Raw genomic sequence first — 25,937 nt, 5'->3', positions numbered from 1 at the left:
CTTTATGTATAATGTAATATTTTAAATTACTTAAAAAAGAGTAGAGCGATAAAAAAAAAATACCTACCTTTATTATTAATAATATCAAAACTTTTACATGCATAAAAGTTGAATGAACTATAAACAGAGTGCTATATAATAGATGAGAGATAAGAGAGTGGGGTCTGTGCAAAAGTGATAAAAGAGTTAAAATGAAAATAAGATAAAAATAAAAGATGATGAAATTAAAAAGAACTAATAAAAAATTGTTTAGAGGAATGAACAATAATCTCTATATATGTATATGATTTACTGTAGCTAAATGTAAAATAAAAATAGAATAAATGATTTAATAGAAAAGACTTTTAGCTATCTTTCTTTATATTTTATAGAAATTTATATTAAATAAAATTAAATGCTCTATGTTGAGAATATAAGCGAGGCAGGTTAAAGTTGAATCCCACGTCTTTAAAATGAAAGGAAAAAAAAAAGTCAAAATTTACCCCTAGCTAGTTAAATAAATCTTAATGGATAAAGATATTTTAGAGTTTCCTCTTTAAGAATTATAATATAAAAAATAGATATATTAAGTATAAGCCAATAAATACAATATTTATTATTATTATTATAATTTACACAAAACTATCTAATAACATTAATTTCTCTTGTAGCCATATTTAGTATTATTTTCATGATACTAAATTTTCTAATTTTACTCAACGTTAGACTCGTTTAGATAGTAAAAATATGTATGATATACTTTAAGAAAATACCGAGATTAAGACAATTCATATGCTTACGGTATAAGCAAGGTAATGTCGACAAGTCTGTGCAATCCAAATACATACAAAAAAAGCTTGGGAATATCAAAATTAGGAGGAGACAACTTAAGAGAAGAGAAGAAAGAAGGGGAAACATGGATCGATTAGGGCATGGAACTGAAATATTGAGAGTGAGAAAGGACGTGGTTTTGTGGACCAGATATTTTGTCTGTAAACAGACGAGAGTTTGATAAGGTAGGCCTTGGTATTCTGTTTTCAGCCAAAAAAAAAAAATAGTTGGTTCACAACATTTCACACTTAAAACAAAATAATAAATAAAGTGAAAAAAACAATCAGATTAAAAAGTGTATAAGACAAAATAAATAATAATTACTTTTATAAAAAAAAATGTTTTATGTAAAAACCAATTTTTTTAATTTTTTATTTATTTTATAATTGACATATATATATATATATATATATATAATATTTAAGCACTCAAGAGTCAAGAGTCAAATCTCGAGTCTCTCTTCCCTTGCTCTCTTTCTTTGCATCCTGCCTTTTCTAATTTTATTTTATTTTTTACTCGCCTGCCTCGGTTCGGCTCTGCTGCCCATCTGCTTCCACAAGGTTATCACTCTCCTTTGCTATTTTTCAGATTTTCTCTAACAAGATTTTGTCTTTCTAACTTCCTTGCCCAGTGCTCGCTCTCTTTTACCACTAGTCTTTGTTCTCTCCAAGTCTTTCCCATTTCCATTTACATCAAAAAGTAAGGAGAAAGAAACCCCAACTCTACGACTATTCCTTTCACCATTTTATTCGGAAAAGCTCTGGATCCCTTACACACTCCCTGATAATCATCGCCCACCACGTCTATCTCGGCGATAATATCCGGATTTAGTCAAAATGCAGGCTGTTTGAAGACTCTGATACGGGTCGGTGGTGTTGCTGAGCCTTCCCTGTGATCTTGCCTAGAAATTTAATGATGATATTCTTGAAGATTCTTGGGTTTTATGCCTTTTCTTTTGGGCGAGATATTATTCGTTCGGGTCTTTAATAGTTGTGCCATTGTGGGTTTCTGCGCGCGCGAGAGTTTGGGCTTTGCATGCCTTACTCAGCTTCGAGCAAACTATTGAAAGGAGGACATTTTGCCTTTTGTTTTTTTTTGGATAGCTGAAACTTCGGCCAAGATTTAGGGTTTTTCTACTGGAACCCCTTCTTCGCAGTTCCTAAGGAGATCAGGTATTTAGTGCCTCTGCTGATAATATTGATACGGTTTCCTTTTGATTCTTGGTCCAAATATAGAAATTCTACAGTAGTAATTGCTGGGGCTTTTATTCTGTTGACCGTTCAAACCTTGAAGAAGAAGATTTCTCTCTCGAGTTAATTATTTTCTTTGCTTTAATTTCAATTCTTGTTTGGTTTATTATTTCGGATGGGGAAATGGCGAGGAATCAGGGTTTCAATTCCTTGGAGAAATGAAATAATGCTTAAAAGATTCCCCAAGTCTTGCAGAATTTCTTTTACCAGGGTTCCAAAAGGGAAATAAAGATATTCTGTCTGAGCTGAGGGCAGAAGGGGTTACAACGGTTGAAACCTTCAAAGCTGCTTTATACCACCCCCTACCTTCCCTGAGAATATAACTCTCTTTTGGCACTCCCTATCCGCTGTTTCCATTTATTAGAGATAGATGTGCCTCCAATTATGCAATTTGAAGCTTCTTTGCACAAATTTGCATGTTTCCGTTATTATTCTATTGATCTGAGGGATTAAATATAGCTTTTGTTGTTGACCATTTGGGTACCCTCTGGGATTTTACAAGCTCGAATCGTCAGTTCATTGAGCTGAATCTGTCAAATATTCCAAAGCATCGATGGGGCTTCTTCTCCGGAGTCTCTCGATGATTATTCTACTGATGTGGTTCTTCTGCCTGCCGGCCCTGAGGGCTCAATCCACTAATGGGTCTTCCTTAAGCCCTGCTCGTGCTCTGGATGCACTGCTCCAAGACTACGCTTACAGGGCTTTTGTTGAATTAGTTCGTCCAAAGACTGGCACTCCCTATAATGGGGATGTTCCCTCGAATTTGACTGGGATCAAGATTGAAGCACTGAGGCTGAGGAGCGGTAGCCTATTTAGAAAAGGTGTTGATAGTTACAAAGAGTTCCATATTCCCACTGGAGTTAGCGAGCAACCATATGTCAAGAGGCTTATTTTGGTCTACCAAAACTTGGGCAATTGGTCTTCGACGTATTACCAGTTATCTGGTTACACTTACTTAACTCCAGTGCTGGGTCTGCTTGCTTATAGTGCTTCAAACTTGTCAGCTACAGATTTACCAGAATTGAACATTACGGCGACTGGAGATCCCATATCAATTACATTTTTGGATGTGAAATCAGCCCCTGATGGGGCTGTAGCAAAATGTGTTCAGTTTGATTTGTCTGGTCAACACAGTTTCAGCAACGTGTCGCCTGATTATAAATGTTCAACAATTCACCAGGGTCATTTCTCTATTGTGGTCGAGTCTGTTGCTCCACCACCAATCTCTCCTACACCAAGTGCCGAAGTTCCAAATGCAGGTCCAAGATCGGGTGGTGAAGGAAAGAAAAGTAATTCGAAAGTTGGGATAATTGTTGGCTCCGTGCTAGGTGGACTTGCACTGTTGATGTTATTGACATTCCTGGTTCTGTGGGTGCAGAAGTTCAAGCACCGGAAGAAAGTGCAACAGATGGAGAGGGCTGCAGATGTTGGAGAAGCCTTGCATATGACCACGGTTGGGAATACGAAAGCCCCTGCTGCAACAGTGACTCGAACACAACCAGTCCTCGAGACTGAATATGCACCCTGACTCCCACACAGAGTGTACAAGTCTCCGCTCTCGTCCAAATACCATTCATATTCAAGTTCAATTCCTGTATTCAGTAATTCTTCCAAATCACACCTATTTTTGTGGTGTCTCATTTCCCTTTTCGTTTCTTGGTAGACTGTTGGTTTTAGTGTGGTTAATATAGGATTTTTGTGTAATCAGTCTCAAAGCCGTCCATAGTTTTATGATTCATTGTGGTGTGTAGTAGCCCAAAGTGATTTTAAATGTGATGAATTTAGTCGTCCAAATTGACAAGGAATAAAATTTCTAATGGCAAGTTTCTTTTTGGTGTTGTTGCTATCAATTTTTAAAGAAAGTAATATGGAAATGAGTTGATATGCCTATTGATATATTTTATATTTCTGTCTGACCTCAACTACGTCCTTTCCTAAGCTGTAGGCAATTCTCTGGTCTCGAAGATCATTCTGTACAATGGAGCATTTTATGTTATAGGTAGTTTCTTGTCTCTTCTCTTTTCCCAGTTGTTTACTTATGCTTCCTGGTAACTAAAGCATATTACTTTTGCTGCATGCGTAAAGAGGGATTGAAATGGTGTAAACTGCATATGCATGAAGTAGTAGAAGAAGAAAGCCAAAAGTCATCACAATAATACATCCATCCGATGAAAATAATTGTGAATGGTGATAACATGTCATGTCCTATAAAAAGAAAACAGTTAATTAGTGCATGAACACTTTTGTTTTAGGCACGCAGGGTGGTGGGCATAATGCTTAATTGGCGTGGCATGGTTGTAGACAAGTCTCAATTAACAAAGTTTATTTTAAAGATCAAGCCCTACGTACACATTGCTGCCTCCTCCTCCTCTGGTCTGGTGGCCACCTCCATCCATGAAAGTGACTGGAGCAGTTAAAGGCAATTAAAAAAATCACTAGCTTTGTTTTTTCTTATTTCTTTAAGCAATAATCAATTGGAGGCTTATGAGATGCTTCTCTTCCAGACCATCCAAAGAATTAAGTAAAAAAAAAAAAAAAAAAATGCAACATAAAGATTCCACATGCTGGCCAAAGAGGCTAATAAAAACAAACGAGTCCATGAAGCAGCTCTTATTTATTTTTATATATCTATCATTGAGAATTATGATAATGAGTCGATGCCAAGATGTAGATGTCATTTTTGGGAATCAGAGTTCAGCACCGCCAAAACCTTGTTTCTGATGATGAAGCAACTGAGAGTTTCTAATCGCACCCATCTTCTCATCCTCCAGACAGCTGCGAAATCACATTATTACTAACTGATTTATCATTACTAGAAATAAAATTAAAAGTAAAAACGTAACAAGATTTATGTCTTCTCTTAACATCCTACGACAAACTCACCTTTATAAAAGCAGAACAAAATGGGATTGACATGAATGAAAAGGTTTTTATGACGGCCGACAACGAGAAGGCCTTCTTCCTTCAAGCAAGCTGTGCTCTCTCTGACTCTCCGGGCATCTCATTGGTTGGGGGCACCTTTTGTTTAGAAAAAAATCTAATGGTAAGCGATTTTGCGCACTAATACGCGCATCTATTCAATATAATTGATCAAAAAATAAATTTTATTGAAAACAGTACTAATTTAAATTTAAAATATGAATATAATAATATTAGTACACAGATTGATACGCAAATTTACTTGTACATAACAAAACTCTTTATTTAGTGTTGGTGAACTTTCATCACCTTTTTAATGTCCTCAATTATTTCATTGCTTCACCTTCTGATTTCCTTATCTTTTTTTCCCCCTTCTTGCGGAGGGTGGGTTTCTTTCTACTTACTAACATACATCTACAAAATTAGGAATGATGGCAGCATGAATCTTAACCTTGTCATTAATTATACATAAAATATTATCCCTTTTTTTGGAAGGGGGGGGGGGGATTTTCAAATAATGAGTTAATTTTGTAGGAATTATATTCCCATCAATTTAAAACATTTTATTATTTATTTTGAAAATATCAAATCAAATAGATTTTTTAAGAATATTTTTTGTAACTATATATTTTCAAATTGAGAAAGTCTATACTTAGTCTGGTTCTTTCACCAACACCACACACCATGACATGGCGAACCCGATTTGACCGCCATGTCACGGTTTTGTAACGAAACGGCTCGAAACCAAACCCACCCACGCCCTTTTCCTTAGCGCAGAAACCAAATCCAAACCACGCCCTTCGTCTTCTCCTTTAGCGCAGAAACCAAACCAAACCCAAACCCACGTCCTTCGTATTCTCCATTGTCTTCTCTTTTCAAACCAAACCCATGACGAAGCTTCGTCTTCTCCTTTAGCGCAGAAACCAAACCCAAACCCAAACCTAAACCCAAATCCACGCTCTTCGTGTTCTCCTTTAGCGCAAAATCCAAACTCACGACCTTCGTCTTCTCCTTAGCACAGAAACCCTAAACACCATGCAGAAACCCACGAGTCTTTCGAGTCCCCTCCGAAGCTCCAAATCATCTCAAACGGCACGACAGTGAATCATTTCAGGTTGTGTAGATTTTTTAATGACTTGTATTTTTTTTTTTTTCTGAGGGTATACAAAGTGGAGGAACTTGAGGTGATGGGGGAAGAAAACCCTGGCATTGGATGATTTGAATGAACAAAGTTGCAGAGTTCGGTGACGGATGGACAGTTAATCTGGGGAATTTGATTAGCTGATTTAGATCTCTAGGGTGGATGATATTTTTGGACCTTAGATCATTTGATAATTAGGGTGTAAAATTTTTGAAGATGAGTGTAATTATTTTTCTTGTACAAATCACACTTGACTACTGTATGATATGAATTCTGTAAAAAAAGTTGATTTTGCTGGAGTTTTATATCCCCAATGGACATTTGCAAGATGCTCATCTTCTCTTTTAGCTACACTCTGTTCAGCCACGCCATCCACTACAATGTTCAGTTGGTGTTTGTAAGAAAACGGCGGAAGGGCGAATCCGAATGGAAGATTTGGGAGAGAAGGTCGAAAACGTGGGAGTAGTCTTCCAAAACGAATCGTTTTGATAAAAAAAAAAAAAAAAAATCCAACTTAGCTGATGTGTGGTGTTGGAGACTTAAGGGACCTATGAGTAGAATTACTCTTTCAAATTAATATATAGAAGAACACTGGATAAAGTTTCTGTTTTCGTAATGTAACACGTGCATAAATGCATGAATATTGGTAGTTTTTAAATGGCCGGTGGTCTTTAAAAGTGATTCCAATTAAATGCTGAAGGTAAGGGGCTGTGGGCCTTGATCGGCATCAGCAACAACACAACTTCTGTAGCATAACAAGCATAACCAGTGCCTATATCCAGTCAGCCGGATTATCATGTCAGTCAATAGTTGTTATTTACAAAGCAATAGACAGTATACACATCGCTTTTTCTTGCTCTAAACACATGTTAGTTTACCAAACAACAAGGTTCCGATTCCCAGGATCATCTACCAAATACATAGTTCTTAAGATTCTATTGGAGTAAGCCCCTCGATATTCTGAGGCATGACAGAAACAGATTAGGTTGCAAGGTACCTCATAATCAACAAAACTCTTGCAGCCCAAATTCAATGAGTCAACACAATAAGCTGACGAACAAATGGCCTTTTTTTCCTAAACGATTCCAAGCTAATGCAAATTCACATACAAAAAGAAATGAGTAGTGCTACAGTCACAAAGTGATTACATAAAAGTAATCTCACAAACTGACGTGATTTCATGTAATCCGTCGAATCTGCTTTACAATAAAAGTAATTCTACAATCTAACAAACCACATCAAACTATATCACTTTGTGAGATTACTTTTATATAATCACTTTGTGACTAGCATTTCTCAAAAGAAATATGGAAAAGCAAAAACAAAACAAAAAAAACTAAAACAACATCACAATTTCTCTTGCGGCTCTTAAGCATTGCTGGCAGTTCATTCCAGCTTCCGGAGTTCCTGCATTTATGGTAAATAACACAACTTCTCCTCCACGTATATACTCGATGAACACAGAAACAAACGCGCATGTACATGGCAGAATGAGAAGAATTTAAACTATCTTTTTAAAATAGAACCCCCATGGAAACCGAAAGCATACAAGTGCATGCACACATGTAAAACAACGAAGGCAGATAGATGTAAGGGTCGGGCTGTAAGTATACTATATAAGCCTATGAGTTGATATAATAGAAATTAAAACTTCCTGTGATAAGTTTTTCAGTGTCGACATGACAAAACAAAACGTCTAGTCGACTTACATAAGAACTCGGCGTGGTTGAGCGGAACCTTCCAACTCAACAAGAAGCAGAATCCCATAGAAGAAGAGGAACCTTAAAGAGCGCACATGATCCTGCCCCAACACAAAAGCCCCCATAAAGAGAAGGAAGGCCTTTGTATTATTGATCGAGAAAAAAATCCAAAATGAGGTCCAAAAGAGGACCGAAAAAAACCAAGAAGGCTTTTCCCAAAAAATAAAGGATGTTGCAACACTGATAACATACCCTACGATTCTCACTCCTTTAAGTAAGAACATACATTGTCATTCCCAAACTTTTATGTGATAAAGTAGCATCGAGTCTTTTTTCGCTCTATCAGGCAGCTAACATAACTCATTTTTTAATTTCACCACACAAAACTATCTGATGAAAACAAAAATACAAAAGATATAAGGCAACTTGATATAAATAGGAATAAATGCAACCACTATGAAGGCATTAAGGATTCGAGTAGAATTCTTGGTACATCAAGATATGTGGCCAAGAACAAATACAGTTCTTCCACCAAGTCTAACAACATCGCAATCGCAGCAGTTAAGCTTGATTGCTGTTAAAATTGAGAAATATTCAAACTTTCATTCACATAATTGATTTTTATAATGAGGAACGTTACATATATATAACCACAGAAGACTAACTTTGTATGGAAACTTTGTATGTAAGGGAATGATTTTCTAATTACAAAAATTATGGAACTAATTATAAGGATTAGACTAAGTACGGAAACATGTATCAAAGATAAGTAAACTAATTATACAAATTAGACAGATTCCTAGAAGCAGGAATATGTTGGAAAGAGAAGTGGTGTTCATGGAAGGTGACATCACGAGAATAAAAAATGGAATGAGTGTCGAGATTATAGAGTTTGTAAGTTTTATGAGTGCTGGGATGGTCAAGAAAAACACATTTAGTAGCATGGGGGGAAAATTTGTCGCGGTGAGCACTAAGGGTTTGTGCATAGCAAAGACATCCGAATACGCGAAGATTATCATATCTGGATGTTTTATTGAAAAGAATTTCAAAAGGTGACTTATTATGGAGAATGCGACTGGGGGTACGATTAATGAGATATGCAGCAGTGAGGACACAATCTCCCCAAAATTTTAAAGGGAGATGTGCTTGGAAACAAAGACTATAGGCGACATTTAAAAGGTGCCCATGTTTACATTCTGCAACGCCATTTTGTTGTGGAGTTTCAATACATGTACGTTCATGAATGATGCCATAATTTTGAAGATAAGTTTAAAATTGATGAGAAATAAATTCTTGTCCATTATCAGTACGAATAATTTTAACAGTAGTATTAAATTGATTTTGGACAAGAGCAAAAAAATGCATTAAATTAGTAAAAGTTTTAGAATTAAAACGCATCAGGTAGATCCAAGTAGCGTGAAAAATCATCAACAATGGCGAGGAAATATTGAGCCCCACTCAGAGAAGAATTATGATTAGCCACCCCAAATATCACAAAAAAATGCGATTAAAATGAGAAACATTTTTATTTGCATTAATAGAAAAAAGTAATTGGGTGTGCTTAGATTGAGAACAAACATCACAATCAGAGAGAATGCATGGAGAATTAAAAAGACTGTGAATAATAAAATGGGAATGATAACCTAGAAGTTGATGCCATAAGTTCTTATTGACAGTAGATTGGATAGCTAAAGCGAGAGAAGATTCAGGCTGGTACACATAGAGCCCATTGCAAAGATCACCCGCTCCAATCGGCCTCATCAATTGTAAATAAACAAGTGTTAGATGAGAATAAAATGACACAAGAGTTATGAAGGGTAATTTGGGAAATTGACAAAAGGTTAAAAGAGAAATTAGAAATAGACATTATGTAATATGAGAGAGGGAGAGAGAACACAGGTTCCCATCCCTTCGACGGGAACAACTTGGCCATTAGGGAGTTGTACGTTGTGCTTGGAGACAATACTTCTTAGGTCAACGAAGGCATCACGCCGGTGGCACATATGGTGGCTTGCGCTGCTGTCTAACACCCAGTGGTGGTGCTGATCGAAGGAAAAACTAGAGGAGGAAGGAGAAAGTGTGTTACCGACAAAGTGGGCTGAAGGATTCAAGGAGGTGGTGGAGGATGACGACGCGAGCAAGGCAAGTAAGAAGTTGGCCATATTGGCTGGGGGTAGGGATCGGTTAGACTGATACCGTGTTAAAATTGAGAAATATTCAAACTTTCATTCACATAACTTGATTTTTATAATGAGGAACGTTACATATATATAACCACAGAAGACTAACTTTGTATGGAAACTTTGTATGTAAGGGAATGATTTTCTAATTACAAAAATTATGGAACTAATTACAAGGATCAAACTAAGTATGGAAACATGTAGCAAAGGCAAGTAGACTAATTATACAAATTAGACAGATTCCTAGAATTAAGGTGACTGATTTTCTGGAGATGGAGAAAATATGGCAACTGTCAATATTTGGCAACTGTCAATAATTGCCTTACATGTATGTTCATTAAACCATTTTAGAGATGAACATATGAGTTAATTTTACTTCTAGAAATCCAAAAAGCAGTCGAAAAAGCTATACAAATAACTTATTGTAGAAGTTTAAGATTTGGCTGTAAACAATGCATGTATTAGATGAAACCCAAAAGTTTATAATAATTTCCATCCTCATAAAAAAAGTTTAAAAAAAAAATACAACCGGAAAGATTGCAAACAACACAAGTATTAGATGAAACGCAAAAAGTTATAATAACTCTCATTTTCATAAAGAAATAAATAAAAAAATACAATCTGAAAGCCATTGTTCATGGTCTTAAGAAAACTGAAGACCCAACCCCCTCCCAGCCCCAAAAGAAAAGGGAAAGAAAAAGAAACATACACATTTTCCAATTTAACTTTATAATAAGCATCATGCAATCTGTTAATTACATGTGAACAAGCATAAATTAATCATTCAGCAATCTCATATAAAATCGATGTATCAAGTTATTAAACTATATACATTTTGAAATTCCAACTTGTTTGGGTTGCATTATCCTTAATGTTTAGAGTCATTGGTCGTCCATAGATTTGTCAAAATCTGTTTAATCACCCTTTTGGGTTGGGCACAGATTCATATTCAACTATTATGCATCATATCATGATTTCCACAATGAGACAAGCAGAGATCCTTACCTCATAAATCACTCATCTTATTTTGAGGGGAGACATGACAATCACAACAACAAAATCTTTCTGATAAGAACAACAAAAAAATATTCAAGGAAATATGTAGACACAACACACACAATTGGACAGGTAACTGAAATGCTGCGAAATGCAGAATGTCTACTGTCCGGTTAAATCTCGGACTCAAGAGACCGTGCAAACACAATGTCTTTTTCGGTTAAATCCTGTGCTCGTGTTATGTATCGACGTCACACGGATCTTTTGATGACAAGGAACTCCAGAGGTGAGGAACTTCAGAGACTATGAAAATGCAACATGTATTTTACCCGGTTAAATCTGAAATTGAAACGATATCCTAAATGATTAAAAAAAAAAGTGACCGAAGAAAAATAGATAAATAAAGAAAAATCACAAAGTAAAAAAAAAAAAAAAATCTTATTTTTTCCTTTTTGTTGTTAATAATGAGCAGCAGTAGAGAGCTTCTCAATGAGCTTCTTGTCCTTCCGTTCCATAGCCACATCCCACATGTCGTTGCCGATATGCTTCGTCTGAAAGAAAAAAAAAAAAAAAATCAGTAAAGTAATTATTAGGAATAACGTCAGTCGGAGAAATAATGATTTCAAGGATGATTGATAAGAAATAATCTACAAGTGAAAAAACAAAAAAGGAGATACCCGGTCATGAACGGCTTTGTGCATGTAATACTGAGCACTACCCATAACACAGCATTCCTGCTATGATTCCCAGAGGTAGCACTGCTTCCCACCAAACCCACGCCATCTCGAGTCGAGGATGATCGGATCTCTCTCTCTCTCTCCCTTTTTTTTTTTCCCCCTGCTGCTCACAGGCTTGGAAAGGAAGGAGTTGGTTGGTTAGTTGGTTGTCTGCCACGAGTCCTCAGCCCGACTCCGAGAGTATGGGCCTTGGGCTTCTCTAAGACAGACAAACAGACAGACAAAACATACAAAAAGTAGGCTGGCAGGCTCCATAGCCTCCATTAATTAATTTAAGGTTGTGTTTGTAATTGATTTTCATAGTAATGGTTTCAAAAGCTATTTTTGTTATTTTGGGAGTCTGAAGATTCTCTTTATTAATATGTATTCCATGAGCTCTACCTTTTCGATTACACAGTTAAAACTTAAACACCATTTATAAACAGTCCAAAGTCCCCGTGAACAATTTTTATACTGTCGGATCTTGTTTAGGCATTGGTGTGAGTGGTAGGTATTACTGTATTAGTTTCACTCCCTTTATTAAATGCCTAATGTTGGTGACGATATGGTTAATCCTTGTCCTGTCTCAGCCCAATTGGTCATCGTTCATTGAGGCCCCCACCGCTCTTGACTTCCGTCTCCCAAAACATATTTCCATGCGTCTCAATTATGAGTTATATATATATATTTGCAATTTAGATATAGACATCAAATATAAATTATATAAAATCAGTGATTATTCGTTCTTATCTATCTATAATTACATTGACGAATGGATAGTCTATCTTCTAGTTATTATTAGAATATTCTTTAAATAAATAAAAAAAATATGACCAATATTAACTACGAGTGTATGAACCTGCAATGCTTGTTTGAGCGTGACAAGTTTTTGTTCTTTATTCGTGGCTTGCATACTTTTTGAATTAATCCAAGTGAGCCCCATTAGATGTCTTCCGCCAAAGATCTTGTACGTCTAATTAAAACTCTCTGTTTTATGTGGCCTTTTGTTTATGCTTTTCCTAGTTACAACTATCAGGGTTGTTTGGTTGAGGAAGATCGGAGGGGGAAGAAGAAGGAATGAAAGGAACTACTCTTTTGGCCTCAAAGATAGGGAAGGATGATTTGGAGAAGAGAGAGGAGTAGCAGAACTAGTGGTGAAACAGAGATCGATTTACTCATTTTTGAACATGGGTTATCTGTAGGTCTGCTAAGTGCTATGGCTTGGACTCAGTATTTGGAATTTGAACTTGAGGTGCATGATCTTAATTAGGAGCTGCTGCATCTGCATGGTTGACGTTTTAGACATGGTTTCACGATTCTGGAGTTGTCATGTCTCGTCGGTACCATGGCATGCAGCTAATAGATCAGCATCTTATATATATATATATATATATATATATATATATATATGGAGTCTTTCACTTGAGAGACAATATATATTGCACAAATAAATTAATGGTTTATGGAGAAATTAAGAGAGAGTTACTTTATTTGTATAGAATGGGGCTGCGGGCAAAGAGAGTGGGTGATCATTGTTGATTGTGTATTGGAAAATGTTGGAGTGAGTTCCATAAGATTTTCAGGCATTCCAGTTCCAGTCATCTAATTTTCTGGAAATTTTTTTACTTTTTTATTGCATTCACTGTTTGATCTGGGAAGAATCAAGTAATGGCAAGCTTGATGCTCGAGCGAGCACATCGGTAATGGCATGTGAAGTTGCTTGGAAAAAAATAAAATGGCGTACGCTAATTTCCAAGTAAGGAGGCAGGGCCGAGGCAGATCAGAATGAAAATAGCGGAAAAATAAAGCAGAACGAGGAAGCCAAGCAAAACGACGCTGTCGTACTCACTCGTAAGTAAGAAATGTACGTAATGTTATGTAGAGGTTGAGGTTGAGTAAATACAATCACACTGGACTGTCCAGCTAATACTGCGTTGGCAAAAAACATCATTTGCCATTGGGAGGCTGCCTCTGCCTCTTCTACGCTTGTGCGGGAGGGACCCCCCCCCCCCCCCCCCCCCCCCTAACACAACCTTGATTTCTTGCATGCCCGACACACGTCTTTAGCTGCTACATACTTCTCCCGACTCCCTTCCTTCGCAAATGCAATGACATCTATGATTTTTTAATATTTTTAAATTTTTTTTTTTGAAACTAATTTAATTATTTTATTTATTATTCATATATTAAATATTTAATAAAAGAAAAAAATAATAAAAATTTAAAAAAATGTGATATGTAGAGGTGTGAATAGTAAAAAATTGTGTAGATTTTTTCATAAAATAATGCTATAATCGTGAGGTAGGTAAGGGTGGGATAATTATTTTGAAAAAAAAAATATATTATTAAAAGATTAATTAACTTTTTTTTTTTTTTTATATAGATTTCATTAAAAAAAAAAAATTGTGTAATATTTATCTAGAATATATCCGACACAGTAAATCTCAATTCCACCTCAGCGGTAAATTAATTAAAAAACAGAAACCAAAGGCGAAAACCTCTCACAGTCCTCACTCTCTGTATTTCCTTGCTCGTTCGGCCACTGTAATAATTTTGCTGCAGATTCTTAGGCCTTTAGTTTAAGTTCTCGGTTCAGAAAAGATCCTACTTGTTTCGACCCTCAGTTCCCACTGCCGGCAGCTCTTTTCAATCGCGAGTTCTGTTCTTTACATATAGGAACGTAAATAATTTATTTTAATTATAAAAGGGTTGGTTAGTCGTTAATGCGATAAATTTATACATAAATAATAGAATTTGCTTAACAAAACTCCAAAGGCAAAGGTTGAATATTAAAAAGAGAAAATTATAGAGTGGAACCGAAAAGAAGAAAATAATTAAAGGTTTTGCTTCCCTTTCTGCAAATTTGACAGAGCTGTCGACCCATTTATTTTCTGCTTCTTTCTCTCTTTTTTTCCCTTATTACAGACTCCCTTTATTGATGGTGCTTTGTCTCTCCTTTTTCTTCTGCAACAAGAACAACTAAACCCTTTTTTCAATCTCATTCCTTTGTTTGTTCGAATTCTCTCTAAAATATAAGCGAAAAAGCCATGTCAGGTCTGTACAATCCCAACTTCTCACCCGCAAGGGCTGCTTCACCACAGATTAGAAGCACCCCAGATGTTGACAGGTACGCCTCCAAAAGCACTGTACAATTAAACAGGATTGAACCGCAGACACAGATATAGTCTTGGTCAAGTTGTTGAATTTCTTTCCTGGAATCGATATTTTGTGTCTCTCAAAGTCCTGTTCTTTTGATCTCCGTGGACGGGGTGGTTTTTTTGTAGTCAGTACTTGTCAGAACTGCTTGCAGAGCATCAAAAGCTTGGACCGTTCATGCAAGTTCTTCCGATATGTAGCCGACTATTAAATCAAGGTCACTTCCTAAATCTCTGAATTTTGGATCTGGATTTGCCATTTTTAGTGATTCTCTTCTCTGTCACAGAATTATTGAGTTAAGAAATGTGCCTGTTTTTGTGGGATTAGATCCGTCGGATTGTTCTCAAACCTTTAGCCGCATGAACTTGGCCACCAGTTTCCTAGTCAGTGATAACAATTATTGGATTTGATCGAGCATCCATCTCTGCTATTTTCCCTACAATCATTGAGCGTGAAGTGTCTGCACTCCTGGCTTGATGATATGGGAACTCTTGTTTCTGAGATGAGGCTATATTGATGTTTCCCTTTGGGAAAGTTGGAAGTCTCGTGAAAATATAACCCAAATCATGGAGTTTTAGATATTTGGCGGATGCTTAGTTTGTTAGTCTGGAATGAAGTCAAACTTCTATCTTTTTAAAATCATTTTAGTTTTATTTGGTTCTTCAATGTACCTTGACATTATTATCTTTTGGCAAGTTAGAGAAACTTAATTGTAATGTCTGGACCAATTTGTACATCATCTAAAGGCCTTAGGATGAAAATGATATGATTGCATGAAAGAGTCTGGCAAATAACTTTGCACTGGGGTTGGTGTCGGGGTGGTCTTGGTTAGTTACTTGTACGATGAAATTATGAGATGCAAGTATAACAATGCTAGAGCTAATAACATAAAACATGTTGATGGCATATGATTTTGGGGTTTTATAACACTTTTTTAGCAGTCTCTGGCATAGCTTCATGGCTAGTTTTGTGTTTATGGAGATGATTAGCTCACTACTTTGGTTTTTCTGGAGTTTGCTAGCGTGTAAGTCCACAAATATTCTGCACATGAGTTTAAGACCTAAGTGAATTGCTCAAGCCTAGTTTAGCTGAGTAGTTGTCCTCAATAGGCATCCTTGTTTAGCGGAATTAAGACATTGAACTTTAACTAGTGTCATATGCCTGTCTTCTATATGGCTCTTGGCTTAATGGTCTTGTAGCTGAGGGCTTTTTTTTTTTTCCTCCCCCTACGTTTTGCTATGTTTTTAAGATTCCATCCCTTTCAGTGATGCCTCACGTTTAATGTTATATTTGTCAAGAGTGTGAGTCAGTTTCTCATATGAAATTCGATTTGACATGCAGAGATATTACGGGTTTCTGGAATGATGTCCAACCAAGGTTTTGGTGACTTTGACAGACTTCGGCATAGAAGCCCCAGTCCCATGGCTTCTTCAAACATCATGTCAAGTGTCACTGGGACGGGATTAGGTGGCTGGAATGGCCTTCCTCCGGAGGTTATTGTTTATCTGATTTATGGTGCCCTTGACCTCTATTTTGTTTTTGTGTTTCAAGTTTTGCAACTATGAGCAAATAAGCTTACAAGATGTGCGTCATATGCATATGGTTTAATATTAAGTCACTGGTTAATAAGTATGATGTTTGACTTCACGTGATTTGATAGATTGCTCGTATATCAAATGCATATAATTGGAAGGCAATATAATAAGGGTAGAGCCACAGCAATATAACAAGTCTATCTTCTTCTTCTTCTTCTTTTTTTTTTTTTTTTTTTTAATACATAAACATACCGATTAAATTGCATAATTTTGTGGAATATGCTAAGAAAAGCATTAGTTGAGAATGGGGTCAAACTTTAGGTGAGCTCATTGTACGGAGAACTTGTCAAGGAACTTGGAAGTGCATGGAAAATTTGAAGTGCTCTTATAAATGACCCATGTCTGATAAAAAAAATAAATGACCCATGTCAAAAAATGTCCATTTTAACCCTGAGCTGAACAAATCTACAGATGTTTTTGACTTACCTCAAGCTGCTACTCAAGGAGGAAAGTTCGTCAGTAGAGAAAAAGCAGAGCTGTTTGTGAACCTCCAGCCTAGAATACTCAATTTCAGCAGTTCTGCTGGCTCACAACTTTTCCCCCAACTCCTTCTATCATCTCATGAGACGTGTTATTGCATTAGATGGCTAAATGATGATATAGTTTATCTTGAATGAGCAGCGATGAATGCTAAACTGATGAAGGCATATACACATCCTTCTGTAATATTCACATGCACAAATAAAATGAAGTTATTTCAATATTCACCTCTCTTTTTATCTTGGAGTTAGATCTTTTACAAGGTATATGCATGCTTGAAGATTGCAATTGAAGCTCACAAGTGATGTGAAAATGGGATAGTTAGCTGTATGAATGTGCTTGACTTGATGAGCGACCTGATTTTCAGATGTGATATAAGCACACCAGAGGATTGGCTCTTTTTATTTTTAATGTTATTTTTTATTTGTATGTGACTAGATTGCAAGTGCAAAGAGACAAAGAATGAGTTGTTTGACTGGTCATACTAAATGTTTTTCTGAATCGGAGTAAATGGTCCACAAGGAGGGTTATTGCTGGTTGCTGCTTGTTTGACATGCTTACCCTGCATGTACATTCTCTGGTTCACTCTGCATACGATCTTTCTGCTCAGACAGATGAATTTTTATTGAATGTTCCTAATGTATCTGAGAACCACATGCAATTTTTCCTTTTAACTCATTCTTGTTTCGTATTTCATTTTAAGTTCTAAGCACCTTTCATTACATAATAGAGATTAAGTGGACCCCCTGGAATGACAATGGACTGGCAAGGTGCACCTGCGAGCCCTAGCTCATACACTGTCAAGAGGATTTTGCGTTTGGAAATTCCAGTTGATACCTACCCAAATGTGAGCTTTATATAAAATGCTAGTTTATGAAGTTAAATTTGATTGCATATTTTCATCTGTTCCGCTGTGTTAAAAACCAGTTGCACCAAATGGTTTGTTTCTTTATGCGTGTTAGTTCAACTTTGTTGGGCGGCTTCTTGGCCCTCGAGGCAATTCCTTGAAACGGGTGGAAGCTACAACAGGCTGCCGTGTATACATTAGAGGGAAAGGCTCAATCAAGGATCCAGACAAGGTACTTCATGCTTACACCACTCCTTCCTGTAGTGCACTGCTATTAGAATTCTAGTTTCTCAACAATTATTCAACCAAAACTGATATGGAAATATAATTCAATTTTTATGGACTTTTTATGTGATCTTTTCACGTTTAAGACTGGTATTTATTTGCATGTTCTGTACTTTTCAATCTCAAGGAAGAAAAGCTAAGGGGAAGACCGGGCTATGAGCACCTGAATGAACCACTCCATATTTTAATTGAGGCTGATTTACCTGCCAGTGTTGTTGATATAAGGTTGAGGCAGGCACAGGAAATTATTGAAGAATTACTCAAACCTGTGGTATATATCTCTAACTAGTTCCTATAGCTTTTTATTTTGAAATTCCACATAATTGTATTGTGGATGGCTAATTATTATTACTTGGAAAAAACAAAAAACTATTATTATTTGCAACACATCCTGAAAATTTATCCTTTAAATGCAACTGCGTGTTTGCTTGTTCTTGATGACAATATATATTTTTGGAAAATCTGATGGAAATTGAGGCATTCAGATAAGGATAGCTTCACAGAGGAATCTGCCATTTGATGAGAGTCTTATTTTAGCGATTGAAGCCAAATAGGCATACTAAATCTATTAAAGCTCTATGTTTTACCTTTGGTATAAGCCTTCATTTCATATTTAAGATTTATCACTTTCTTGTGAGAAGTGAGGAAGGGCCTGTTTGCAGGTCGAGCATTCAGTTGAAGACACTTTATCTTTCACCTTTTTTCTTTGAAAACATTCCATTAGGAATTGATTTATAGTAAGTATAAACAATTCTTTGGATAAGCTGCTCCCATTCCCTGCAGACATCTTATTTACAGAAGCTATGTGCAGTAATCTGCCCTAAATTCTCCTTACATATGTTAATTAGTTGCAGTAGTTTTTATAACTTATTAGTGGCTTGTTTTGGTCTTCGTTTTGATGTAAACTCTCCATTTTTTTTTTATTTTTTGGACGTAACCTTCAATACGCAGGATGAGTCCCAGGATTTTATTAAGAGGCAGCAGTTGCGTGAATTAGCTATGCTAAATTCAAATTTCAGAGAAGAGAGTCCTGGGCCAAGTGGTAGTGTGTCTCCTTTCAATTCAAGTGGCATGAAACGTGCAAAAACAGGACGCTGAGTGTTCATATTATTCTAGGCTGAAATGTTCCAGAAATTCTGGCTGAAATACCTTGTGCTACCTTTCACTTGAGCACAGCTACAAGAATAGGCTAACAGTTCCTGGTGGGTGAGCGTTCTGGTGATTTTTTTTTTTTTGTTCTTCTCCTTTTCTTTATTGAACAGAAAGACAAAAAAACAAAAAAATATATTGCAAAAGAAAAAAAAAAAGGTTATATAATTGAGTTTAGGTTTGTTGAGGTCAGTTTATGCAGTAAACATTATTATACATTCATTGGATTTATTCTTGTGTTAGTGACATTTGAGAAGTGTGGAAAATATAATATATTAGGCCTTAAAGACAATGGATCAAATTTTTTGTGCGTGTATGTGTGTCATGTTCCATGGCGTTGTTTAAATTAAGCAGTTACCTAAGCCAAGTCTGGATTCTCTATTTGTTTCTTTGGAGACATTCCAAATATTAAGAAAGAAATGATGCAGTGTGGATTGGCTGAGCGTTTCACTATCTTTTCATGGCTTGAATTTGTAAACTTGTATCAGCTGTTGGTACCTTTCCTTTGTACGTAAAATGGGCTATTACATACCATAGTTATCTCTCTCTCTTTCTCTCTCTTAATCATAAGCGTCTGAATGTGTAATCATCCTTTTGGAAGTTGAACCTCAGATGAGTTTATGGATGATGTCAAAGCCTTCAATTGGAAAATGAGTTTAATTAAAATTAGGCTGCTCGCATGACGTTCCTTGGATGATTTTAACGGATTGCTGTGAGGAGCTCTTCATAAAATCCCACGTTGTCGGAGTAGGAAGAATATATAGCTTTTGGGAAGGCATGACACGAAAGGTAGATTGATTACAGCTAGCGGAGCTCGGTCTCCACGTGCTAGTCAAAAAAAGTTTGGTAGAATGGGGTGGTCAAGCAAAGATGAAAGCTTGAGTGTAAATGAACACCAACGGACCAACTAGTTTATGTAAAAATGACCACGCTTTTACCAACCCTATCATTAATTATATCCATGTCTACAAAGTATGCTCTGAATGAATAATGGTCCATGAAATTCCTCTTCAAACAATATCATGTATTAGCGGTGCTATTCTGCTGCCGGAGTGACGCCGCTCATTGTTACTACTAGTTGTTTTAGCAATTTTTTTTTTCATTTTTCTATACATATATTTTTTAATATATTTAAATATTTTTAAAAAATTAAAAAATACACCAATACATTTAAAATCAATACCTTAATTATTAAGTAAAAATAAAATATAAAATTTTTTCAAAGTAGTCAAGTAGAGCGGTAAAAATTGGTGGGCATAATAGCTTTTTTCATCATGCATTGAGTAAGATAATGAATATGTGCTTGATGATGAGAGAAATTGATATGAACTCGTAGAAATGGAATCTTTTGAACCTACAATTAATTTGAAAACTCTTTCAAGAAAGTCAAAATCAAGTCAATGGATGGAGAATCTAGACTTGATGAGAACTCATTTCAAGAACATAGATTATGTTAAAATTTAGACTCATTGAAGAACTTGTCTCAAAAATCCAGATTATAAGAAGGAATGTCATAAAGGTTGTAATTTACCTTTGATAAATTCAAAAGTTCAATAAAAAACAAGAGGAGTAAAACTCAACTCACAATGAAAAAAATTCATCAAATTTCATAAATTTCTTAACATGAGGCAACAAAGGGTATTTAAACTATAACTTAATTAAAATCCTAACTAAAATAAAGTTCATTTTACTCAAAATACCTCCGGATGAACAGTATCACGGCTATAATAACACTACATTAACCGGTATTTAAAAAGACGTTGTATTTTGGCCAGGGCCTTGTACTAAAGGGAATTAAGAACCAAGCTCTCTGAATTTTTATCTAAGGCAGGTAGCTAGTTAGCCTTAGTTTATTGCTATAGTTGGCACCGATAGTAGTCTCTTTCATATTATACGTTTTAAATGTTTCCTCTAGGCCTACCGTATAATCTCCTCACCTCCAGCTCACAGTGGAGGAGGAAAATTTGATGGATATCGATTAAGGAAGAAAGCTACCATATCTCGAGCAAACACGGCTCATACGGGTATTTTGGGTGAAAAAATAATACAAAAATTCTATATATACTCATTTTTACATATTATTTTACGTATTTCATTAATATAATTGATTGAATTATTTTTTTGACCAATTACATCAGTAAAATATATAAAAAATATGCAAAAATAATAATACAGCATGGCTCGATAGTACGAAATGGACCTAGCATGGGAAAATGGTGTTTTGATGGGAGGATTGCAAAAAAAATTTCTTTAATCAGCTGTGAGGGCTCCAGAAATAACAGTTATGAGTGGGTTCCACCAAAAATTAGCTATAAATTTTAATTGCAGGGACGAAAAGTTACCAATTATTTTGAAGGTCATTTGTTGTAATTAAAAAATTCCTATCAATTATGAATATAGAATATACAATTATAATTATCGGTCATAAGTTGAAAAATTATAAACCTTATTTTTTTCCTTAATTATTTAAATCGGAATCCTATAAAATATCAATAACAAATATACCATTAAAGGTCTCTCCCAATGATGTTAAAGTTCTCAACTTTAGATTATTTCAAATTTATTTAATTCAAATTACACAAGATTTATGAAATATCAATATTCAAAGCGCCAATTCAATTCAAAATTAAATATTGAAAAATGTTTATATATTTCAATAAGAACTATACCATTACAACCATGACAAAAATTCATACATGCCCAAAAATATAAGCTCAATGACCACTCCTATTTGCCCACATAGGTATTGCAATTTCATCCCTAATTGCACTCATAGCTTGGGTTGATTCAGTGATCATGTTGCAACCCCATGTGCATTTTGAGAGAGTTGCATGTTGCTTCATCTCTCAAATAATCAGTCCTTTTGAGTCACCGTTCTAATCAACTTATGCACAGTACAACATGCTGTAACGATGAGCCTTTGTCTAACTTTGGTATATACAGGCATTAAACATTAAAATTTTAAATCGATCTTTCAACACACCAAATGGCGTTCAATTACATTACGAATTGACGAATGGCGATAATTAAAACAATCTTTATAGTCTTAAATTTTTTGATTTGCACTGAGTGCCCGAAAACAACATCTCAACTAATCCCAAGGGTTCACTGACTCTCAGTAAGGAGATTCTCACAAGTTCATCTCAGGTAATTTATGGAAAATATTTTTCATTCTAATGACCCTTAGAGATTGTTTGCACCCGAGGAAATCTGAACCTTAGACGAGAGGTGAACATACTCCCAAGGCCAAGGCCTTTACCACTTAAGCAAACATTTAGAGGTTATATATCTATATATATATATATATATATATATATATATTTATATACACCTCCTAAATAAATGCTGATTATGGCGATCACTCATGTGATACATTTCTCTGGGATATGGGGGAATAAATTCTTGAGTGCATGGAAAAGTCGAATTAAGTAGATAATAGTAACTGAACACATTTCACCCAAAACACAGTTAATTAACAACCCATTAACAAAAATATTAAAAAAAACATCATATATAAAGTTAAATAATATTGGAGGTTTACCCTCAGCTGGCCATGGAAATTGGCTTCAAGTTAACTCAAGGCATGGTTAAAGACGCGAGCATCATGAGATGTTCCCTCCCACCCCATGTAGAAAAATGTAAACTTCATATCAAAGTAACATATACACAACACATTTTGAGCAATTCGCCCATATTGGTTACGATATGCCTCACGTACATCAGTTAGTCCAACCACATATATTATGGTGTCGTCCATCACACCAATGCATCACTGCAAACACATAAACGAGCGTACATAATTAATGCATTAGCTTCTATTTTATTGTAGTTGCAAAAGTAATGAAATCTAGTTACTAAAGTACGAGAATACTGGAAAAATCTTATCTCAAACCAATGATTATTTTAGGAGTTTCCTGCGATAGAAGGATGCCCTCCACTTGTGTGTGTTTGTGCAATAATTTATATTCCAAGCTCACATAGTGCATGTACCACTATCCTCACATGGAGATTAATGGTTTTACTAAAATGTTGAAACTGATTCCCCACAATGCGTTGGTCCTGTGCATGGTTTACTAGAAGGCAAAACATGCCTACCAACTTTTCCACGAACATCGATCGTCTATAATCAACCAACAAGTGATTTCCACGTAACAAGCATAATGCATGAAATGTCACAACCTCCATTCACAATAAGTCAATACAATATTTTGGATGACCATTCAAAATTCCTAGAATATACTGATCTCCGTGCAACCCTTTGTTGTGTTGTGGCATTGTAATATTAAATCCTGATTGAGAACACACGAGAATAATAAGGGTGACGATCGAAAACAACACGAAAATTGTTATTCCTTTTATTTCTTAACATGGTATTAGGCCAAAATCGATCCTGACATACTTTTGTTCAGCTTCCAATAGCTTCCAATGGCCTCCTCTGCCGATGCTCCTCCTCCCTCCTCCCCATATCTCCTTCATCCCTCTGATTCTCCCAGCCTCATCTTTGTCTCTGGCCATCTCATTAGAGATATTTTTCCCAAATGGCAACGTGCGCTTCGCCGAACCCTCAATGCCAAAAACAAACTATGCTTTGTTGATGGCACCCTCAAAGCCCCATCCAATACTTCCAACGATTATGCTCAATGGAGCAGGACCAAAGATATGGTCCTCACTTGGATCCTAAACACCATAACCGCTTCCCTAGCCAATTCTCTGGACTACCATGATGACCCTCGAGATGTATGGCTCGACCTTGAGTCGCGGTTTTGCCATGGCAACAATGCTCGTCTCTTCCATCTCAAACGAGAAATATCCAATCTTCACCAAAATCAGCTCTCCATCCCTGATTACTACAATAGCATCAAGCAATTATGGGATGAACTCAGCAACCTTCAAACCCTCACCGATGCCAACACCTTGGAAAAAAGAGTTGAGGACGAACGTGTGTTTCAGTTTCTATTGGGACTCAACGACTCGTTCGCCGCTCTTCGAACCCAAATTCTTGCCACTGATCCTCTCCCACCTCTCAACAAAGTCTTCTCCATTCTCTTCCAAGAGGAACAACAGCGTCTGCTACAAGTTCCCCGATTGCCATCCGAGAACCTTGCTCTTGCCGCTCGGACTTCTCACGCCAATCGACCACCAGTCAAGTGCACAGAATGTGGAAAAGACGGACACCCCATCACCGTTGCTGGCTCATCATCGGTTATCCTCCTGGCCGTGAGCCACGCAACAACCGCAAGCCCTCGATCCTTGGCAAACGACCTGCTGCTGCCAACCTCGCCTGATCTAGCTCGAGCCCAGTCCCAGGCCTCTCACTAGAAAATTATCAGCAATTGATGAACCTCCTTCGCCCTGCTGCTCCGACTGCAAATTTCGTTGGTAACTCCTCCACGATGCCGTGCTCTTTCGATCCACAACAGGATTGGATCATCGACAATGGTGCTAGTGATCATATGAGCCACTGCCGTTCCTTTTTTTCTCATCTTCAACAACCACCTATGGCTCGATCGATTCAACTTCCCACGGGAGCCTCCATTCCCGTTGAAGGCATCGGTTCCATTGTTTTATCAGAAACCCTCACACTACATAATGTCATTTATGTCTCTGCTTTTCGTTTTAATCTCCTCTTCGTCCCTCAACTCACTACCCATTTATCTTACATAGCAATTTTCTCATATTCTACTTATTTTTTTCAGGACCTTCAGTTGAAGAGGCTGATTGAAGCGGGTGAAGCTTGCAATGGACTCTATGTTTTTCGGCCCCAAAAATCCGCTGCTTTCTCAGTTCACAATATTGACAATAAGACCCTATGGCATCAACGTCTAGGTCATCCTTCTAGCTTTACTATTCCTAAAATTTTTGATAGTCCATGTACTCTTTCTCATTGTGATACTTGTGCTCGTTCAAAACAGACAATGCGAATAAAAGTACAATTCCTTTTAATCAATTATATTGTGATATTTGGGGTGGTTATCATACCGCTTCTATTTGTGGCGCACATTATTTTCTGACTATTGTTGATGATTTTTCACGCACTACATGGATTTATTTAATGCGTTTTAAATCAGAAACTTTTAGTCATTTAATGCATTTCTTCGCTCTTGTTAAAAATCAGTTCAATTCCTCGGTTAAAATTATTCGAACCGATAATGGCCAATAATTTCTTTCCCATAATCTCCCAACCTACTTTCATGCTCACGGCATCATCCATGAACGTAGCTGTGTTGAAACTCCGCAACAAAATGGTGTTGCTGAGCGTAAACATCGGCACCTCCTAAACGTTACTCGGAGCCTTCGTTTTCAGGCACATTTACCTCTTAAATTTTGGGGTGAATGTGTTCTTACTGCTGCATATCTCATTAATAAGACTCATAATCTCTCTCTTCAAAATCAAACTCCTTTTCAACTCCTTCTTAAAATTCCACCCAACTACACTCATCTACGTGTGTTTGGTTGTCTTTGTTATGCTTAGACTCTTACTGCTCATAGAGATAAATTTTCACCCAGAGCATCCCGTTGTATCTTCTTGGGTTATCCTAGCAACCGCAAAGCCTATAAGTTATATAACCTCGAAAACGCTACAATTTTTTATTCACGTAATGTCACCTTTCAGGAAGATCAATTCCCTTTCCAAAATCCTCCCACTCCACATCCCACTAGTCCCACAATTCTTCCTTTACCTGTTCTAGAACCTATTCCTCTTTCTACTCCAT

At 36.4% G+C, this 25,937-nt stretch overlaps 2 protein-coding genes and 3 long non-coding RNA genes across 6 annotated transcripts; 2 read left to right on the top strand and 3 right to left on the bottom strand.

The window, feature by feature from the left end:
* Window positions 1-1,221: 1,221 nt before the first annotated feature.
* Window positions 1,222-3,888, top strand: LOC121265286. Its single transcript, XM_041168851.1, has 2 exons — window positions 1,222-1,982; window positions 2,563-3,888. Exon 2 carries the CDS (start codon window positions 2,614-2,616, stop codon window positions 3,586-3,588), a length of 975 nt encoding a protein of 324 aa, XP_041024785.1. The 5' UTR covers window positions 1,222-1,982; window positions 2,563-2,613; the 3' UTR covers window positions 3,589-3,888.
* A 3,283-nt stretch (window positions 3,889-7,171) lies between these two features.
* Window positions 7,172-9,588, bottom strand: LOC121266476. 2 transcript variants are annotated; one of them, XR_005940810.1, is made up of 2 exons: window positions 9,464-9,588; window positions 7,172-7,527 (listed from the first exon to the last, which is right to left on the bottom strand). It is a non-coding gene; the product is annotated as an uncharacterized LOC121266476 (long non-coding RNA). The 2 variants fall into 2 exon arrangements; XR_005940809.1 differs by having other exon boundaries at window positions 8,107-9,582.
* Window positions 9,589-11,451: 1,863 nt separating this feature from the next.
* Window positions 11,452-12,100, bottom strand: LOC121266475. Its single transcript, XR_005940808.1, has 2 exons — window positions 11,674-12,100; window positions 11,452-11,547 (listed from the first exon to the last, which is right to left on the bottom strand). It is a non-coding gene; the product is annotated as an uncharacterized LOC121266475 (long non-coding RNA).
* A 2,381-nt stretch (window positions 12,101-14,481) lies between these two features.
* LOC121266101 (KH domain-containing protein At2g38610) lies at window positions 14,482-19,506 on the top strand. Its single transcript, XM_041169827.1, has 7 exons — window positions 14,482-14,839; window positions 14,997-15,085; window positions 16,210-16,361; window positions 17,674-17,790; window positions 17,906-18,022; window positions 18,203-18,346; window positions 19,027-19,506. The coding sequence occupies exons 1-7, from the start codon at window positions 14,760-14,762 to the stop codon at window positions 19,171-19,173; spliced, it is 846 nt and encodes a 281-aa protein (XP_041025761.1). The 5' UTR covers window positions 14,482-14,759; the 3' UTR covers window positions 19,174-19,506.
* A 4,309-nt stretch (window positions 19,507-23,815) lies between these two features.
* LOC121266057 lies at window positions 23,816-25,129 on the bottom strand. The gene is made up of 2 exons (XR_005940730.1): window positions 24,400-25,129; window positions 23,816-24,324 (listed from the first exon to the last, which is right to left on the bottom strand). It is a non-coding gene; the product is annotated as an uncharacterized LOC121266057 (long non-coding RNA).
* Between the last annotated feature and the right edge of the window lie 808 nt (window positions 25,130-25,937).

This window comes from Juglans microcarpa x Juglans regia, chromosome 5D (genome assembly GCF_004785595.1).
Source record: "Juglans microcarpa x Juglans regia isolate MS1-56 chromosome 5D, Jm3101_v1.0, whole genome shotgun sequence".
NCBI classification, from domain to species: domain Eukaryota; kingdom Viridiplantae; phylum Streptophyta; class Magnoliopsida; order Fagales; family Juglandaceae; genus Juglans; species Juglans microcarpa x Juglans regia.
The sequence above is the reverse complement of the archived record's forward strand: the minus strand, read 5'-3'. Positions and strand labels throughout refer to the sequence as shown.

Bases quoted from the DNA above. Each gene is read 5' to 3' on its own strand.
- LOC121266101 (XM_041169827.1), top strand. From the start codon at position 14,760: ATGTCAGGTCTGTACAATCCCAACTTCTCACCCGCAAGGGCTGCTTCA. The intron at 14,840-14,996 runs GTACGCCTCCAA...GTTTTTTTGTAG, and splicing joins AGCACCCCAGATGTTGACAG to TCAGTACTTGTCAGAACTGC. The intron at 16,362-17,673 runs GTTATTGTTTAT...ATTACATAATAG, and splicing joins GGAATGGCCTTCCTCCGGAG to AGATTAAGTGGACCCCCTGG.
- LOC121265286 (XM_041168851.1), top strand. From the start codon at position 2,614: ATGGGGCTTCTTCTCCGGAGTCTCTCGATGATTATTCTACTGATGTGG.